General features: G+C 66.4%; 5 protein-coding genes across 5 annotated transcripts; 2 read left to right on the top strand and 3 right to left on the bottom strand.

The window, feature by feature from the left end:
* Positions 1 to 585: 585 nt before the first annotated feature.
* EMIHUDRAFT_463245 (hypothetical protein) lies at positions 586 to 2,207 on the bottom strand (the record flags this gene model as incomplete). The annotated part of the gene is made up of 2 exons (XM_005779481.1): positions 586 to 1,179; positions 1,222 to 2,207. 2 exons carry the CDS (start codon positions 2,205 to 2,207, stop codon positions 690 to 692), a joined length of 1,476 nt encoding a protein of 491 aa, XP_005779538.1. The 3' UTR covers positions 586 to 689.
* Positions 2,208 to 6,273: 4,066 nt separating this feature from the next.
* Positions 6,274 to 7,029, top strand: EMIHUDRAFT_205026 (hypothetical protein; the record flags this gene model as incomplete). The annotated part of the gene is made up of 1 exon (XM_005779480.1): positions 6,274 to 7,029. One exon carries the CDS (start codon positions 6,274 to 6,276, stop codon positions 7,027 to 7,029), a length of 756 nt encoding a protein of 251 aa, XP_005779537.1.
* Positions 7,030 to 7,743: 714 nt separating this feature from the next.
* On the top strand, positions 7,744 to 8,303 carry EMIHUDRAFT_64437 (hypothetical protein; the record flags this gene model as incomplete). The annotated part of the gene is made up of 2 exons (XM_005779479.1): positions 7,744 to 7,941; positions 8,148 to 8,303. 2 exons carry the CDS (start codon positions 7,744 to 7,746, stop codon positions 8,301 to 8,303), a joined length of 354 nt encoding a protein of 117 aa, XP_005779536.1.
* A 72-nt stretch (positions 8,304 to 8,375) lies between these two features.
* On the bottom strand, positions 8,376 to 12,999 carry EMIHUDRAFT_205024 (hypothetical protein; the record flags this gene model as incomplete). Its single annotated transcript, XM_005779478.1, has 7 exons — positions 8,376 to 8,618; positions 8,790 to 8,933; positions 9,120 to 9,205; positions 9,983 to 10,049; positions 10,134 to 12,524; positions 12,733 to 12,836; positions 12,990 to 12,999. 7 exons carry the CDS (start codon positions 12,997 to 12,999, stop codon positions 8,376 to 8,378), a joined length of 3,045 nt encoding a protein of 1,014 aa, XP_005779535.1.
* A 3,434-nt stretch (positions 13,000 to 16,433) lies between these two features.
* Positions 16,434 to 17,932, bottom strand: EMIHUDRAFT_205022 (hypothetical protein; the record flags this gene model as incomplete). The annotated part of the gene is made up of 2 exons (XM_005779477.1): positions 16,434 to 17,808; positions 17,868 to 17,932. 2 exons carry the CDS (start codon positions 17,930 to 17,932, stop codon positions 16,434 to 16,436), a joined length of 1,440 nt encoding a protein of 479 aa, XP_005779534.1.
* Between the last annotated feature and the right edge of the window lie 243 nt (positions 17,933 to 18,175).

Here is an 18,175-nt window from a genome sequence, read left to right as displayed (position 1 = left end):
CTCGGCGCTGCCGGCAGCGGAGGCGGCTTCGACACGGCGGCGGCGATGGCGACGGCCGGTGCCCGCTCGGACGCCAAGACGTTCGTTAGTCCGGACCCGAGCCCCCCGCCGCCACTCGATGTCGACGGCGGCGGGCTTGCGTGGCGCTCCCGGTTGGTGGCGAGCCGCCAGGGCACGGACTCCGCCCCGACGCCGTCGTGGCTGCGTCTCGGGCGCGCGCCCTTCACATTCGACCCCGCTGAGACGGCTGCCCACCAGAGGGGCCGGGAGGCGCTGGAGGGCGGCGAGGCGAGCAGGGGCGCTGCACCAGCCAAAGGCGGCGGCCGTAAGGGGGGCGGCAAGGGGGGCGGCAAGGGGGGCGGCAAGGGGGGCGGCAAGGGCGGCGGCGGCGCCTCGCGGGGCGGCCGCGGCCGCGGTCGGGGTGGGGGTGGACAGAAGGGAGGAGGGCGGAAGGGCGGTGGAAGGGCGCAGAGAGGAGGGGGCGATTGAGTCACGGATCAGCGCATCGATTTTTGGTGTTCACACCCTTGTGTCGCATATGAATTATATGATACTTCATACTCCGTGAAGCGTAGAGACAAATACTGCATTTTGAATAAGACGTTAAGAGTGAGTCCTGGTGAACTCTCTCCACGCACGCCGCCTATAATCTATGGACTATGCCACGGAAACACCGCTGCCCGCGCCAGCTAGCACCTGCTCGCGTCCACGCTCCACGTGCCGCTCGCCCAGTCGACGGTGTACTCGCACCGGCGGTACGCGTCGTCCTCCCACGGCAGCTTCGGGTAGCGCGCGCCGCGGTCGGCGTACACCGCCTCGACGGTGGTGAGCCTCGCCTCCCAGCTCGGTCGCTCGAGCCAGCAATCGCCCGCCTCGTCCACCGGCCGCGTCGCGTGCGTCGCTCGCAGCAGCTCGCGCATGTAGGCCCACGCGGAGGTGGTCCCTGGGCCGCGGGCGCTCGTCGAGGTGTAGTGGAGGTCTTGGTCGCGGCTGCCGACGGCGTCGCGCATCGCGGCGACCCACGCCTGGCGCCGCGCCGTCGCCTCCGCGCCGTGGAGCGCTGCGTCGGGCTTCGCCCACTGCTCGGCGAGGAAGGCGGCCTGGCACTCGAAGAAGGGGATGGGGCACGGCACGGCGAGGGGGATGCCGACGAAGCCGAGGGTGGGCCGCGCGGCGTGCCTACGCGACATGTCCAGGACAACTCCCGGACCAGTCCTGGACCCGCCCGGGAAGGGCCGCGCGGCGTGCATGAGGTGCTGGTAGAGCGGCGTCACGAACCGCTCCCCCTCGAAGGTCAGCCCGCAGGCCGTCTCGTCGAGGAAGGGGAAGGAGTAGACATAGCCGGTCGCGAGCACCACCTTCGTCACCGGCGGACCCTCAACCTCCTCCTCCTCCTCGCCGCCGCCGCCGCCGCCGCCGCGGGGCGCGGCGAGGCGGCCGTTGCGGCAGAGGCGCGTGCCGAGCGGCACGTGCGTCACCGCCTCCGCCGCGTGCGTGGTTGCGCTCGTGCACTTCTTCTCTAGCACATACACCCACTCCGCGACACCGTAGAGCATCCGCGCGATGTCGACCCCCGAGGAGCGGCCGCCGACGACGAGCACGCTCTGCCCGCGGAAGTCGTCGGGGTCATCGTAATGCAGCGAATGGGTGATGCGGCGTGCCGCGTCGCCCGCGAGCCAGTTCTCCTCGCCCGGCAGCGACGGCATGTACGGCTTGTTGTAGTGACCGGTGGCGACGACGACGGCATCGAAGACGTCCGAGTGCGCCACGTCGTCGACCGTCCACTCGACCGTCCACCGAGGCGCGCCTTCGCTCGCGGCGGGCGCGACGCGCGTCACCGTCGCGCCAAAGGTGGCCAGCTGCAGCAGCCCGAACTCGCGCCCGTACGCCTCGATGTACTGTCCCAGCATCTCCTTGGTGATGTAGGAAGGCACGCTGGAGGCAAAGTCGAGGTCGGGAGACTGCATCACGACCGTGGGCAGATTGGTGTGCAGACCTTTGTACACCACGTCGTTGGTCGGGTTGTCTGCCCACACGCCTCCAACCGTCGAGCCTGACTCGAAGATGGTGGCGTCGTGGCCAGCACGCTTGAGGAAGCGCGCGGTCACGACGCCGGCGCTGCCGCCGCCGATGACCGCGACGCGGCGCGAGAGGCGAGGGGCAGAGGTCGTGGCGACGGATAGCACGGCGGCGGCGGCGGAGCACATACACACACTGTTGTGTCGTGGCGAGCTAAATCCTGTGGCGAGGGTGCCGTGCGTGCCCTAGCGTGGGGCCTGGGCCGTCGAGCAGTCTCGGGCGACAAGAAAACGCGCAAAAAATCGTCGCCGCTGTGCCTCTTTGCACCGCTGGCGACGCTGTCTCGTCTCGGCCGCCGATGCGACTCGCATGGGCGGCAGCCTCCGTACGACGGAGACCCGCCGAGACGGAGACAGCGTCGCCAGCGGCGCAAAGAGGCAGCGTCGCCATGCTTTTGCGAAAGGTCTTCTTTCTTGGTTGGATGGAGTGCATCTGTGCGAGGAGTTTTGTTGTAAAATAGCGCTTGCGCTTCGGCGGTAGTGATCTGATCACCCGAATACCACGTTCGGATCGCTCCTCATCGCAAACCCTGTCAGCAGTTCACCTACGGGTATGTTCGTAAGAGCTACATACACTGGAGAGAGAGAGAGAGCAACACCGAAGAGCGCGCCCGCCTTGCAAACATGGGCTGCAAGCAACGCTAGGGTGCCCACAGGGCCCAAAAAAAGAAAGGAAAAAGAAATGGGCGAACCTCGATCGCAGCACTTCGTGTTGGAGAGTCGAGAAATTGAGAGTGTGACTAGGAGGGTGGGACGCTGGGGATTCTCAAAGGTATACCCTTGCAATGGCCGGATCCAGCCTTGAAAGTACGAGATCGCGCGCGCTTCGCGCGCTGCACCGCCTGTTCTCCGCGGCTGAGTGACGACGCATGCCGTGTGCCAGCAGAGTTGGGCGCGCGCGGCGCGACGGCGCCCGCGAGGGAAGGCGCGGGTGCAGCGGCCGCCGGTGGTCGTACCGCCCGCCAGCCGGCGCACTGAGCCCTGGTGTCGAGGTGTCGAGGCCCGGTGTCGAGGGTGTCGAGCTGCTGTCGAGGGGTACAGTAGAGGTGTCGAGGCCTGTCGAGGCCTGTCGAGGCCTGTCGAGGCCTTTCGAGGCCTGTCGAGGCCTGTCGAGGCCTGTCGAGGCCTAGCGGAGAGAGGGTGTGGTGTCCCGTCTAGTGCTTCGTGCCGTGGAGGGGCAGTCGTCGAGCTGGCTGAGCTCGTCGAACGCCCCTCAGGTGCCTGCGCACCGACCACCCCCCGGTGTTTTGACACCATTATTCAGTATATTAACCTCGCGGCCGCCTAGATAGACTGAAAGAGCTAGACACCGCAGGAGGCAAGGCGACTACTACTGCTGCTGCTGCTGCTGGATGCTGCTGCTGCTGCTGCTGCTGCTGATGCTCCTGTTGCTGCTAGATACGAATTCGCGCCCGCCCGCCCGCCCGCCTGCCCGCCCGCCCGCCCGCCCACCCGCCCACCCGCCCGCCCGCCCACTCTCCCCCTCCCCCCCCGCTCCTGATTGCCATTCCCCCAACACGCCTAGCACTCGAATATACAGGCGCTCGATTCTCCCACTCGCTGCCTACTCGCTGCCTCGAGGGAGGAGGGGAAGACGTCGTGCGGGCGCCACTGCGCTAGCCGGCCTGAGGCCCCTCCCCGAAAGGCAAGCATTAGACCCATGCAACCGAGACCCCTCCCCACCACCCCGAACCCCCCACCCCCTTGCTCCCCTCCCCCCCTCGGGAGGGCCGAACTGAGGCGCCCGTGGGGACCCTGCAATTCCCTTCCCCTCTCGGAGGGGGCCGGACGGAGGCGTACCCCGAGGGCCCCGCTCTTTCCCTCGCATAGCGGCCACTCTTCGGATCGCTGGTCGAGCGACCCGGGGGATGCCCCGCGCGCCTGACCCAGGCGCGAGAAACGAATCTGCGAGGCGTGGCCGCTCATGCGGCCCGATGGGGAGGAACGGGGCGAGCCCCCTCCAACCCACCCGCGCTAGGTCTCGGGTTTGACGCATGGGGTCACTCCCGCGAAACCCGTGAACTAGCCGGGGCAGTCGGAGAAGGGGCAACTCCGTGCACTGACGGTCGGCCGTCAGAAAACACGCCTGCGTGGCTCGGGTTACACCAATCCTCGCTACCCAACGCGGCCAAAGGATATCCACCTCGAGAACCTCGAGAACCTCGAGGCATGTTGTGCGAGTATATGGGACAAAAGCGTCGAAAATGTCCAAAAAAGCGTGTCTGGAGTTTGTGGCAGCCCCACAGCCGGCGCGCGCTGCCAGGAAGCACCGCTCGCGTGTCGGCGGCACTCCCTGGAACCCAGTGAGTGCCGCGAACCGACCAGACCGAATAGGCTCGACGCCGCGCTCGCTGTGGGGCTGCCACAAACTCGCCGCCGAGCGTGCCACCGAAGGCGTCCCGTCGGAGGTGATGGAGTGTGAGACCTGAGGCTACGGAGGTGACGCCTGAGGTACCGGACCGTGCACGGCGACTCAGCCGGCGACCGCCACGGGCTCAGACGAGACTTCTCGACGCGTTCCGGCTCAGCTTCACCGTGGTCCTCGGGCGTCTGTCGACGTCAGGACCACCCATACAGCTCGCGGGTTTGAGGTCGCAAGGACCAAGATGGTGGCGTTTGGACATCCCAACCATCACACAAGACAGCCTGTAGGTGATGGCGGGACGGCGCAGTGTTTGTGGCACTCGGCAGTAGGCACCCGCGGCACAGCCCCGCTGTCGGCTCTCGCGGGCTGCGGAACCGGCCCCAGAAGGGGACGGTCCGGGCGAGTGTGGCAGCTCCTGCGCTAGTATGGGCACCCTCTATCATAGCACTACTGATCCTGGTCATTAGATCTGCCAGGAATAGCGTCAGGAGCCGGTACGAGTCAAAACCCCTCATATTTGAGACATCGTGTCCCATATACTCGAGCACAACGAGCCACTACGGATTCTCGATTGTACCAGACCCCCACCAATGTGCGCTGGATTAACGCAGAGACCATGGCCATGAGCGGGGAGGACCAGCTCCTTTTTTGCCCATCTCTACTACTGAGATATCCGTTTTCATTTCATTTTGTTTCTGTTAGGCGGCTCGCCACCCTGTCCAGGCCTAGCAGCCTAGGACTGAACGACGATCACTGTCGGCTTCCCGCTGGGTCGCCTCTCGGCTGAGCTGCTCAAACCACGCGGACTGTTCGCGATACCGGGATATCATGACGAACCCAAAAACGCACATTCCGACCGTCGAGTAGACCACGATGAAGGGTCCACTTGTCTCGACAATGAAGAGGAGCATCTCAAGCATCGCGAGGCTCATGCCGGCGACAAAGATGACGACTGGCCAGCCGAGGTAGGCTGAGTGATCGACGATGTACCGCTCGAACTCTTCGGGCGTTCCAAGCTTCTTGATGACCATGCATATCAGCACGGAGTCGAGGACGGAGGCGAGCATCAGAGCAATCGAGGTGACTCCGGTAACAGAAGCTCCTGCTTGGTACCACGAGGTTGCGTCCGAGTAGTCGAGCTCGACCAGCACTGTCAGGGCCGCGCCGACCATCAGGGCGGCGATGATGGCGAGATTGCCGTAGTATCCGCTCATTCGGTCATGAGCAACGGTCGTGCCGTTTTCACGCAGCAAGCGCAGCCAGGCGGACGAGATCTTTTCGCGCGAAATCTGGTCGACGATCTGACCGATGCCCTCATCTGTGATCTGGTCGACAAGCAGCTTGTGGGCTGGCTCCTCGCCCGTGCTGGGCATTCGCGGCGAGCCTAACCGCCACGACGGAAGTCGAGCACGCAGCAAGTCCGCCGACGCCGGGGGTGGAGGACGTGCGTTGTTTCCGTTTTCTTTTGAGCTAGCCTTCGATGTATTGTTACGAAACAAAAGCAAGGCGGACATGGGGCGATGTTGTGCGATGCTCCCCATAAAAAAGAAAGAAAGAAAACAGACAACCCAAGGGAGGGATGGGAGGACGGCACGCCGCCACCACACAGGGATTTTAAGGAGAGGTGTGTGGTGCGCTATCCGTCGCCCACCCTAGGGAGTCTGCCTCTTCCTATCTCTCTTCGCAGTCTCTCGCTGATTCTCGCTGCAATCTTCATGCCACCACGCGGTCGTCCCATAAAGAAACCACACCGAAGGTGGCTAATTTTTCCCTTCTTTTCCTGGCGACATATACGCACACACGTATACACACATACACGTGTGCACGTATATGTCCCACCGCACCGCCATCGCCAGCTACCTCGGCGTTGGCACAGCCTTTGCTCTCTACACGCTCGACGAGGTGCTCGACCTCCGGCAGTGGCGAGTCGCGTGCCACCGAGTGAGCGCACCGAACCTGAAGTCGCCGGTGGCGCTCTCGCTCAGCGCTCGCACGCGACCGCCGCCGATCGGCGCGATGGATTGGCCCGCCGGCCGTGTGCTGCTCCAGCTCGCGCTGGAGGGCGACGGCACGACAGCGCTGTCCCCTATTCCGGCCCGAGGCGCCACCGTGCTGGAGATCGGGTCCGGGATCGGCACCGCGGCGATCGGCCTCGCGCTGGCGCTGCAGGCGGAGCGCGCCGAGGAGCACGGCGCAGCGGAGGCCTCCTCCGCCTCCTCCGCGCCGACTGCGATAGTTGCGACCGACATCTGCTCCGACAGCCTCGCCAACCTCGCCGCCAATGCCCTCTCCCACGGCCTCCGCGTGGCGGGCGAGGGCGAGCAGCCGCCGGACGGCTCCATCGGCGTGGCGCGGTGGGACGCGTCCGCTGCAGACGCTGCTCGCTCGCTGCCGCTGGTCGCGCCCTCTCGCCTGACGCACGTGCTCGGCGCCGACGTCGTCTACTCAGGGGGCGCGGCGGGCGTGGGCGAGGAGTGCGGCGGCGAGTTCGTGGCGACGCTGCGAGCGCTGCTCGAGGCGCAGCCGCAGCTGCAGGCGGACGACGCCGCCTCCGCGCGCCCCTCGTTGCGGCTCCCTCGCGCGTGAACGACGTCTCTTCACACCTGCAGCGCTGCAGACAGGTGACCCTCCTCCTGGTCAACCGCTTCTCCGGCGGCGCCGTGTCCGCCCTCTCGCACATCGCCGGCGTGGCGCACGAGAGCACCTCGCTCGACGCCTCGCTCGGCCGCTTCGAGCGGCAGGCCGCCGCCGCGGGCCTTCGCCTGCGGCGCGGGCCGGTGCCCGAGGCGGTCGCGGGCCGCGTGCGCGCCGAGCAGAGCCTGGCGACGCGCGCGCAGTGGTGGCTCGCCGCGTACTGGGACGGGCTGCTGCTGTACCAGGTGAGCCTGGAGTGTGGCTCCATAGACACGTAAGTACGCAATTTCCAGGCCTTCTTTTTCTTCTTCTTGCCGCTCTACCGGGACTCAGTCAGTCCCAGGGCAGGGCATACGTAGCCGCATACGGTTCGCCGCATACGGTTCGCCACGAGCGATGATCGCGCTGGAGCCTCACGTCCAGGCGGTGCTCGCCTCGACACCTCTCGACTCGCTCTCCACCAAGAGCCTGCGCACGCGCCTCGAGTCGCGCCTCGGCCTCAAGTCGGGCGCACTCAAGGAGCGGAAGCACGAGATTTCGCGGCTGCTCACCGCTGCACGTGACCAGCCAGCGGGCGCGCCGTCCGCTGCCCCGTCCGCCGCCCTGTCCGCCGCGCCGCCGCTTGCTCGCCTCGTTGCGCCGCCCAAGCGGTGTGCGCGCCGAGCCATGTTTTGCGACTGCTGCGGCGCCCTGCTGCGTGAGCCAACGCAGACGGGCACCAGCGTCGAGTGCCATCTATGCGGGGCAGGGGTGGACGCGGCGGAGTTCGAGGCGCTTGTCGTGACCACAGCCGGCAAGGACCACGTCCTCGGCGCCAACCTCGCTCGTGGCGGCGTGCAGGCAGACACCTCCGTTCCACCGCCAGTAGCGTCCCACGCACGCGACACGGACGCGGCCACGCGCCTGCGGCCATGCACCCTCGCACGGCCATCGCACCACCAGCCGGGCGGCCGGCCCACCGCCGCTCGTCACGGCCAGACCCCACAGCCTGCGCCGCAAGGTGTGGCTGACCCGGAGGCCTCCCGCCCGCTGCTCCGCCTCCCTGCTCGAGCCCCCTCCCGCATGCGCAGGCGAAGCGAGCTCGCGCGGTCGTCAAGGAGGCGTGCCCTCAGTGCGCCCACCCGGAGCTGCAGTACTACACGATGCAGCTGCGCAGCGCCGACGAGGGGCAGACGGTTTTTTACGAGTGCGAGAAGTGCGGCCACACGTACTCGACAAACACCTGACGAGGACCTCTCCACAAGCACCCTCGCAGCCTTGCAGGAAAACTCCATGCCTCCCTATCAATAGAGTGCGTACTATGTAGACATGCGTCCCCGTGCGTCCGTGCAACCCACGTAGTTGCTCACCTGCAGTGCTGTGCGGGTGGGGTCGTAGTGGCTTTCGTAGTACCGGTCGAGGCGGTAGCATGCTCTGTTGAGACGAAAGATGATGGCTCTGCATTCGGCCATCTGAGTGCACCAGCCACGGCATGCCTCGATGGAGCTGCTAAACTCGGGACGGTTCCCGTCGTTGGGCCCGGGCGAGGAACCGGGGATCGGCTCAGACCAGCAGCCGACGAGCGTGGCCAGGCTAGATGGCGACGGCGGCGGTGGTGCTGATGGTGAAGGCGGCGGCGGCGGCGGCAGACTCTGCTGCGATGCGTGTGCCTGAGAGACGTTCGCAGCTATCGGTGGCAGTGTGCATGCTGCTCCAGCCACGTAGTTGCTCACCTGCAGTGCTGTGCGGGTGGGGTCGTAGTGGCTTTCGTAGTACCGGTCGAGGCGGTAGCATGCTCTGTTGAGACGAAAGATGATGGCCCTGCATTCGGCCATCTGAGTGCACCAGCCACGGCATGCCTCGATGGAGCTGCTAAACTCGGGACGGTTCCCGTCGTTGGGCCCGGGCGAGGAACCGGGGATCGGCTCAGACCAGCAGCCGAGCGGCCCCCAAGCAGTAAGCGATGCCAGCGGGAGCGGCAATGGCGGCAGTAAGGGTGATGGCAGCGGCGGTGGTGCCAGGGATGACGGTGTGCATGCAGCTCCGGCCACGTAGTTGCTCACCTGCAGTGCTGTGCGGGTGGGGTCGTAGTAGCTGTCGTAGTACCGGTCGAGGCGGTAGCATGCTCTGTTGAGACGAAAGATGATGGCTCTGCATTCGGCCATCTGAGTGCACCAGCCACGGCATGCCTCGATGGAGCTGCTAAACTCGGGACGGTTCCCGTCGTTGGGCCCGGGCGAGGAACCGGGGATCGGCTCGGACCAGCAGCCGAGCGTGGCCAGGCTAGATGGCGACGGCGGCGGTGGTGGTGGTGGTGGTGGCGGCGGCGAGGGTGGAGGTGGCGATGAAGATGGCGGCGGGGGCGACGGGGGCGACGGGGGCGGTGGTGGCCGTGGCGGTGAGGTGGAGGGCGAGGGTGGCGGTGTTGACGGCGATGGCGGCCGCGGCCACCCCAAGGGCGGCGGCTGCGGCGAGGGTGGTGGTGGCGGTGGTGGCGGTAAGGGTGAGGGAGGCGGTGGTGGCGGCAAGGGTGAGGGAGGCGGCGGTGGCGGCAGCGGCGATGGTGGTGGCGGCGGCGGCAAGGGTGAAGGAGGTGGTGGAGGTGGGGTTGGCGAGGGCGGCGGCGGTGACGGCAGCGGCGAGGGTGGCGGCGGGCTCGGCGGCGGCGGCGGCGGTGGCGGCGGCAAGGGTGGGGGAGGCGGTGGAGGTGGGGTTGGCGAGGGCGGCGGCGGTGACGGCAGCGGCGAGGGTGGCGGCGGGCTCGGTGGGCTCGGCGGCGGCGGCGGCGGTGGCGGCGGTAAGGGTGAGGGAGGCGGTGGCGGTGGGGGTGGCGAGGGCGGCGGCGGTGATGGCAGCGGCGAGGGTGGCGGCGGGCTCGGCGGCGGCGGCGGCGGCGGCGGTAGCAGTCCTGGAGGCGGTGAATCACCGGACGGCCGCGAGAGACCGGCGGCGGAGCATTGCTCGGTAGTAGGCATGCAAGTTCGCTTGTTGTCCTGCGTCCGACAAATACCCTGTACTATTGGCGACGAGCCTGTAGTCTGTGCGTTGCAAGGCGTTCCCTCTGGAATGAAGCGCACGTCAAAGCTCGCGCCAAAGTAAGCGAATCCCGAGACGCATTGTCCGATTCTCCCTCCAGAGGTGAATTTGCAGTGTTGCGAGCACGCCACGTCTGGGTCGCCCTCTGCCGCGGAACCAATCGGGCATGTGAGCGTGTCCACCTCGACCGTGCTGGAGTCCAGCCTGTAGCCGCACAAGCTCTGCCAAACCTGGCACGTGCCGCGGCGACAGTACCCTCTTCCACCGCCGCAAGGGGCAGAGGCTGTCTTGAAGGAGCAGTCCTCGTTGCAGCACTCCCCAGAGGAGCACACCGCCCCGGGCACAAACATGCAGGTCGCTCTGTCGCAACAGGCTGAGTCGTCGTCGCACTCTTCGCGGTCGTCTATCAAGCCATTCCCACAGGCGGTGCCTTGTGCGACCACGCAAGCACGCTGGCTGCCCTCAGAGGTCACTATACAAGTGCCACTGGCACCGCTCGGATGCGTGCAGTGGGTCCCTTCTGGCAAGTAGAGGCTCAAGTCGAATCTGGTCGCTGGAAAGTGGGTCGTGTCGAGGCAGGAGCCGTCGGCTCGCCTGCACGTCATTGCGCACGCCCCGCGTGGGTCGTTTGGCGACGCCGCTCCGACAGGGCATGCGTTCGTGTCGAGGGAGACCGACGCGCCGCCAAAGGAGAAGCGGGAGCAGAGGCTCATAGATTGATCACACTTGCCGCTGTTGCACCAGCCGGCGCCGCCGTCGCATACGTGCCTCGCACTCTTCAGCGTGCAGTCATCGTTACAACACTCACCACCTGAGCATAGCGCCCCTACTGCCAGCCGGCAACCTGAGCAGCACCGCGAGTCGTCGTCACACTCCTCGTGCGATATGAGGTCAATCATGCCATTGCCACAGTCAGTCATGCACGTCGAGGAGCGACGCGCGTCTTCGGTGCACGTGTACCCGCACTCACGACCACAGGCTGCGTCGCAGCCGTCGCCGCTAATCGTGTTGCCATCGTCGCAGCCCTCCTCGCCGCCGTAGCTGAGCGACCCATCCCCGCAGATGGACTCGCCTGAGACGAGGCACGTTTGTCCTGGCCTGGCCAGCTCGTTGTTCACATTCTCACATACCAGACCGTCGTCGTAGAACCGGTGGTGTTCGTAGTTGTAGCTCATCAGCCCTCCTTGGTCGAAGGTGTGGTCCGCGCCAAATAAGTGTCCGACCTCGTGCGCGAAGGTGCGCCACGTCTTGCTGCCCCACCATGAAGTGAGTGCGACGGGGCCCATACACGCGGCAGGGTCCTCCTCGGGGCCGCACCGCTCGGAGTAGGAGAAGGACATGGCGGCCGCGTTGCCGTTGGGGAGGCGCACGTCGCACGTGTTGTCGCACGGGGTGCCGGAATCCGAGACGTAGCCGCGGTTGCCATCGAGCGTCTGGCAGGTGCGCCCCCAATAGGCGATGCCAATGGTGCCGGTGGGCGGGAAGCAGTTTGTGAGGAGGTGCCAGTGGCCGCAGTCTGGGCACGGTGGCGCCACGTTGAGCCACGACGCCATACGCTGCAGCATCTTCTTGGGGCCTCCCTGCGCCTCGACCGTGATGGTCTCGCCGCCGGAGAGAAGGTGCCCCTGCACTGGCGTGTACGCGTCCGCAAGCGCGGCGCCACACCGGTTTCGCTGCCCCGGCACGGTGGGCGCAAAATTGGGCCCCGTGTCGGCAAAGTCGCCGCAGCCGTCGACGTTGATGATCACCGTGCCCAGCTGGAACTCGATGCCGACCTGGTCGCGGTACACGAGATTGGTACTACTGATGATGGATGCAATCTCCCTGAGCGCAGCGTCCCTCCCCCCGGCAGCAGCCGTGAAGCCCCAGTCTGAGATGATGCCGAGCTTCGTGGTGTAGAATTCAGGCGCCACCGGGCAATCTGCCATGCGCCCGTGAGGCGGCCCTGTGTGCTCCAGCCGGCGGCGGCGGCGGGAGTCAGGGATGGCCCGTCCAAGGAGCGGCTTGGTGCTGCTGTGAAGCGCCTCGTCCCAGCCGGTGGCGTTGGCCGACGCAGAGCCGGTCACCTCCGTCCGCGCGTCCGCACGGTAGATGATGTACTGCCCAGGCAGCAGCGACCGTCCGAGCTCAAAGGAGTCTGCACTCTCGACGATTAGGTCAACCTCGGACGAGTGAATGTGCATGCGCAGCGCGTGCTGGGGACCCAGCGCGGTGGCGCTCACGCCACCGGGCACGCTCTGCCTCAGCCCTCCGACGCCGACGCTCTCAAGGAGGCGCCCTCGGAAAGTGGGAAGCGAAGGAAGCATCATCGTCTGAGTCTGGCAGCCCTCATTGACGAGCAACTGTGCGTCCTGAGCCCAAAGGCTCACTCGCGAGAGCTGTGTCTCGTAGAGACCGGACGCCGTGCGGAACGAGACTTGAAGATGCCGCGCCTGATTGCACAGGCGAGGGCGTGCGGCACTGCAGCTATGGCCGCACATGCTATGTGCGAGAGAGCGGGCGGCTAGCTAGAGCCGACCTCGTTAGACAGAGCGGACGTGGCTCGCCCATCGCTCAGTATGGCGAGATCTCGCGCGATCTCGTACTCGCGCGGCAGCGCATGTGCGGCTGCGCGCTGCAACAGCAGCCCGAGCAGGGCACAGGCAGCTCGTCGCATCGCAGCCGGTCGACGCCTTCTACGGAGCGACGGCAAAACGTAAGATTCGGAAGCACTTGATCGAGCCGCAACTCGAGCCGCAACTCGCCTGATTGTGCGGAGATTGCGGAATTTCACGAGCGAATGCCCAACAAGTTACGCCGAAGGGGTGTGGGGCGGGTGGTGGCGAACGAAGAGAGCGCAGCACACAGCATCATATTGACAACGGACGGACAGCACACACAGTACACACACACAGCACCATGCTCCATGGTACCGTACCCAAGTACTGGCTCTTATTTTTAGTTCTTTTTGCACCGAACGCGTCCCTCCCAAACTATTACTCGGTCTCTTGCAAATAGTTTGGTTGTGGCAGATTTTTTTGAGAGCGCCTTCGTTGTTAATAAGAAAAAGGAGGCCTTGTCACAGTCACACACACACACACACACACACACACACACACACACACACACACACACACACACACACACACACACACACACACACACACACACACACACGCGCGCGCGCGCGCGCACACACACACACACACACACACACACCACACACACACACACACACACACACACACACACACACACACACACACACACACACACACACACACCGCGCCGCGCCGCGCCGCGCCGCGCCGCGCCGCGCCGCGCCGCGCGCACACGCCCACCGCCCCTTCTAGGTGGGGGAAAAAAGGTGGAAAACAGACGAGGAGTCAGGAGATGGGAGGCCCCTTGGAGCACTTGGAGTGCAGTCATCAGCCTCACATCCAGGGCCGGGGAGCTCAGAAGCGCACCCAGCGGGCCGGATGATCGGGATCGGGTTGCGGGCAAGAAAGCCCTAGCCCCGGGGGTGCGCGTTCGCAGGGCAAGGGCCGTAAAGTAAACACAGGTCTCCGAGGGTTGGCTCCGTGTACCGGGTTTCCCCTTAACTTCACAACCCCTGGCGAGGTACTCCCACGCCTCTCGGGGTTTTTGTCTGGCCGAGTCAACCCGAGATGCTGGGGCGAGCCTCGGCGAGACTGCGTCAGCTGTTCCCACAGCAGGCTGGAAGTCTAAACAGCGATACGCTGATTTTTTCCCTTTCGGCCACGCCGTTGCTGGCAGGCACGCCGGTAGCTGCAAGCGACAGGCAGATGCAGGTACAGGATTCGAACCTCGCTGAGCCGTTAGTCGGGTCCGCGTCGGCGATGGAGGCTGGCACGAAGCGTGGCCCCATGCGCGCCACCCGGGCAGCCGCGCTTGCGGCGGAGCGTCAGCGGCTGGGCTCGCGGCTGTGGAAGGTTGGCGTGCTCGTGCGGCTCATCACACTCCTGAACGGGTTGCTGCTGGTGGGCACGGCGAGCTACATGGTGTGGCGCGAGGTCTCTCTGGAGGAGGAGGAGGGCAGCAAAGAGGCTGGCACGAAGCACAGCCCCTTCGAGGGCATGCTCCCGGACCAGGTAATCGAGCACCTTCCCGCCAACGTCGTGCTCCGCACCGTCCTGCGGCGGTCGATGGCGATTCTGGCCGGCGTCGCGATGATCGCGCTCGAGGTGTGGACCGCGGCGGCCGAGGGCGCGACGCGCGCCGCCTTGGGGCTCGCCTTTGGGCCGGGCGGTCGCTTCTGCCTCTTTTGCCTCGCGGCGCTGCTATGTGCACCGATGGTGCTCTCGCCGCCTCGCCCGCCGCCGCCTCGCCCGCCGCCGCCTCGCCCGCCGCCGCCTCGCCCGCCGCCGCCTCGCCCGCCGCCGCCTCGCCCGCCGCCGCCTCGCCCGCCGCCGCCGCCGCGCCGCGCCGCCGCCGCCCTCCCCGCGCGGCTCTGCAGACGGACCTCGAGCACAGCTAACCCTAACCCTAACCCCTACCCTGACCCTGACCCTGACCCTGACCCAACCCTGACCGCACAGATGGACCTCGAGCACAGCTTGGAGGACGGGTACGTCTCGTGCGGCGCGGTGGGCGTCACGCTGGTCGCCGGGCTGCTGCAGGCTCTCCTGCTCTGCTGCTTCCCCGCCTACCGCACCCACTGCGTCGCCGACCTCGACAAGGACTCCCCTCCCCCCCCCCGCCGACTCGTGCCGCCCGCCTCGGCCCCGGAACCCGCCCCGAGCCTTCGACTGTAGGACAAGTTCTCGCTCGACTCCTCCGCCTTCCCGCAGGCCCGCGAGATATGGGGAGATGTGGGGAGATGTGGGGAGATGTGGCGAGATGTGGGGAGATGTGGGGAGATGTGGGGAGATGTGGGGAGATGTGACGAGATTACTCCGCCTTCCCGCAGGCCCGCGCCTGCGAGTCGCCCTCCCCCAGACCCACTCCTAGAGGGGCGGCGCGGCGGGGGGAGCAGCCTCCCTTCCCAGCCCGGCGGCGTCTCCCCTCCGCACAGGTCTACCGCGCGGGACCACCGAACCCTGACCCTGACCCTGACCCTGACCCTAGCCCGAACCCTCACCCATACCCATACCCTGACCCTGACCCTGACCCTAACGCAGGTCTACCAGCGGGACGACGGCGTGCACCTGCACGTGGGGGTGCTGCTGCCCGGCTTCTCGCAGCAGGAGGAGCTCAACATGACTGTCAACACCTCCGAGGCCTAGCCGAGCCCCGGCCGAGAGGAGATGCGGAGATGCGGAGATCGCGCAAGAGGTGGTGTGCAGAGATGGAACGGAGATCTCGCCGAGATCGACCGCCCTCGCCTGTCGAGGTGGCGTGTCGAGGGCGGCCTCCCAGAGAGGGAGAGAGAGAGAGGGGGGGAGCGAGAGAGAGGGAGCGAGAGAGAGAGAGAGAGAGAGAGAGAGAGAGAGAGGGGCGCCGCGCGGTGTCCCGACCCGCGCCGCTGTGGGCAGGTGGAGCTCGTGGGCGACATCTCCAAGTAATTAATTAATTAACTATTAATTAATTCCTCCCAGGTGGAGCTCGTGGGCGACATCTCCAAGATGGAGGCGCCCTTCGGCGCGTCGGTCGACACGTCCACTTCGGTCGGCGGGCCGATCGGCCCGTTTGCCCGCGTGGTGAAGCTCGAGCAGCCGGTGGACTGCTCGTAATTAACTAATGAACTAGTAATTAATTACTCCCAGGTGAAGCTCGAGCAGCCGGTGGACTGCTCGGCGGGCGTCGTGTCGGAGATGAAGCACGGCATCGTCGAGTTCCGCTTCCAGAAGGGGTTCGTGCCGCCGAGGGGCTGAGCCTCGAGCGGGCGGCGGGGCGACAGAGGCGGACAGCTCGAGGGTGGACGGCTCGAGGGTAGAAGGTAGAGAGGCGGCCCACCTGGCTTTCTCGGCGGGAGAATGGTGCGGATGCCGCGAGAGACCGACTGCGCCGAATGGCGGGCGCGCGCTCTCAATTTTGCGGGGGGGGGGGGCGGGGGGGCTAGCACCGCACACAGCGAAACTTGAACCACACCCGGTGTGCCACACGGCACATGCGAGGCCGAGCCCGTGAGGCGCGAGGGCTCGCGAGGTCGAGCGCGCGAGGGACGATGTGGGGTGCATGAAACTTGAATGATCTATGATGTCCACTGAGTGAGAGCGCGGCATCACACACCCGTGCGACCCACACACACATTGCGCACACACCTAGTGGCCGCCACTGCACTGCGCAAGGTGCGGGTGTACCACCGGACTACACCCACACCCCGTCTCGCTGCCGATAGTGGCGCGCACGCTTGTCGCTTCGCCCCAGCAGCCGCAGACGCGGAGAGGGGCGCAGCCTTTTCACAGCGGCAAGCCGTCGTGGTGCCAAACATACAAGCGGCCGTCGTCGGCGCCCGCCACGACGCGGTCGCCATCGAACGCGAGCGAGCGCACCCCTTGCTCCGGCATGCCGCGCAGTGACGCCAGCCTCACGGCGCTCCGCACGCTGCCGGCCGCGTGGAACGTGCCAATCCCGCGCAAGCTCCACACGTTGACGTTCGAGACGGCGTTGCCGGCGCCGCCCGAGACGAGGAGGTCGCCGCTCATCGCAAGCGCCCAGACCTTTGCGCCGGTGTTTATGGTAGCCAGCAGTTTCGCAGCGGGGTCCTGCGCGAACGGGTTCCACAACTTGACGGTGTGGTCGTCGGAGCCGCTCGCAAGGCGATCGTTGGCCGTGGCCAGCGCGTAGATGGCCTGGTGGTGGGCCTGCAGGCGGCGCACCGCTGTCATGGTGATCTGCTGCTGCGAAGTGTCCACGGTGAGCACGGTGATCGCGCGGTGCCGAAGGACAGCGGGCTGATCGGGGAAGGAAATGTGGCTCGTCACGGCGACGAAGGACAGCGTCTCCGACAGCGTGCCAGCGGCGAGGCCGTGTGTTCGCGCGGGCGGTGGCCCGCCGGCCCTCAGCACCCTGTCCTCGAGCACGATGCCGCCGGCCACGTCGCTGTCGGCAGGGCGGTCGGTCGGCGGATGCCGCGCGACGCGAATCGCCCGATCCTGCGTCAGGAAGAGCCGGCCGGCGTCGCTCCACGCGGCCATCGACAACGTCAGCGGGCACGCGACGATGCGGTCAGGCTCCTGGCCGTCGCCCTCGCGCAAGCGGCTGAGGTCAACCAGGCGGCCGAGCACCGCAAGCTGATGTCCACGGAGCGCCAAGTGCCACGAGAGCACCGACCGAGAGAGCGTGACGCCGTCAACGGACCGCCCGCTCGCGGCGTGCTGCACTCGCCGGTACGCGCAGTCGTTGGAGCGACTCGAGCGCGACGCGTCGCGCACTTGAAGGACCACCTCGCCCTCCGCCGCCGACACGAGGTACTCGGAGCTGAGCGCCAGCGACCAGACATGGCCAGCGTGCGCAACGATGACGTGCGGCGCGTGGACGCACAGATCGACGCCTCGCCACAGCCTGTGCCGCATGTCTTCGCGGTTACCGCCGCGGCTCAGCCACTGCGGCGAGAGAAGCACTGCGCGGCCGCAGTGGCGGAGCGCAGTGCACGCGGCCTTCACGGCGACGAGGCTCGCGACGTCGGCGAAGAGCAGCACGTGGCACTGCAGGTCGTGGTGCAGGTCCGCGAATGTCGTGGACGGCTGCCGCCTCTGCGAATGTTGTGTGGCCATCCAGCTGAGATCCCCGGCGCTAGCAGAAGCCTTCGGCGAGAAGAGGCCTTCGGCGTGCCTAGAAAGAAAAAAACCGCCCTGGCATTCCTCGTCTGGCCACGCTGTGCATCATCTCACCGTATGCAGCCGTATACGCCCACGGTGCTCACAGGGTCGGGCGTCACGGTGCTCGTGGCAAGCATCTCCGTAACTCTTGTGACTTGTGGGTTTGGTGATATTGCCTCCGGTGCTACTGCTGGCTAGGGTGCCAATGGCGCGACGGGAGGCGGCCATTGGCGCCACTACAGCAACGATTGTTAGGGGACGGAAAAATCCAGTCGCTTTGCGGCTGCCGGACGATGGCGAGAACGTGCGTCACGAGCTTCTGTGTGCGGTGGCAGGCCGGGGAGCGGAACCAAGCTTGTTAGACTGTCAGAGAAAGTGCT

Source organism: Emiliania huxleyi (genome assembly GCF_000372725.1).
Source record: "Emiliania huxleyi CCMP1516 unplaced genomic scaffold EMIHUscaffold_23, whole genome shotgun sequence".
NCBI lineage: Eukaryota > Haptophyta > Isochrysidales > Noelaerhabdaceae > Emiliania > Emiliania huxleyi.
The sequence above is the reverse complement of the archived record's forward strand: the minus strand, read 5'-3'. Positions and strand labels throughout refer to the sequence as shown.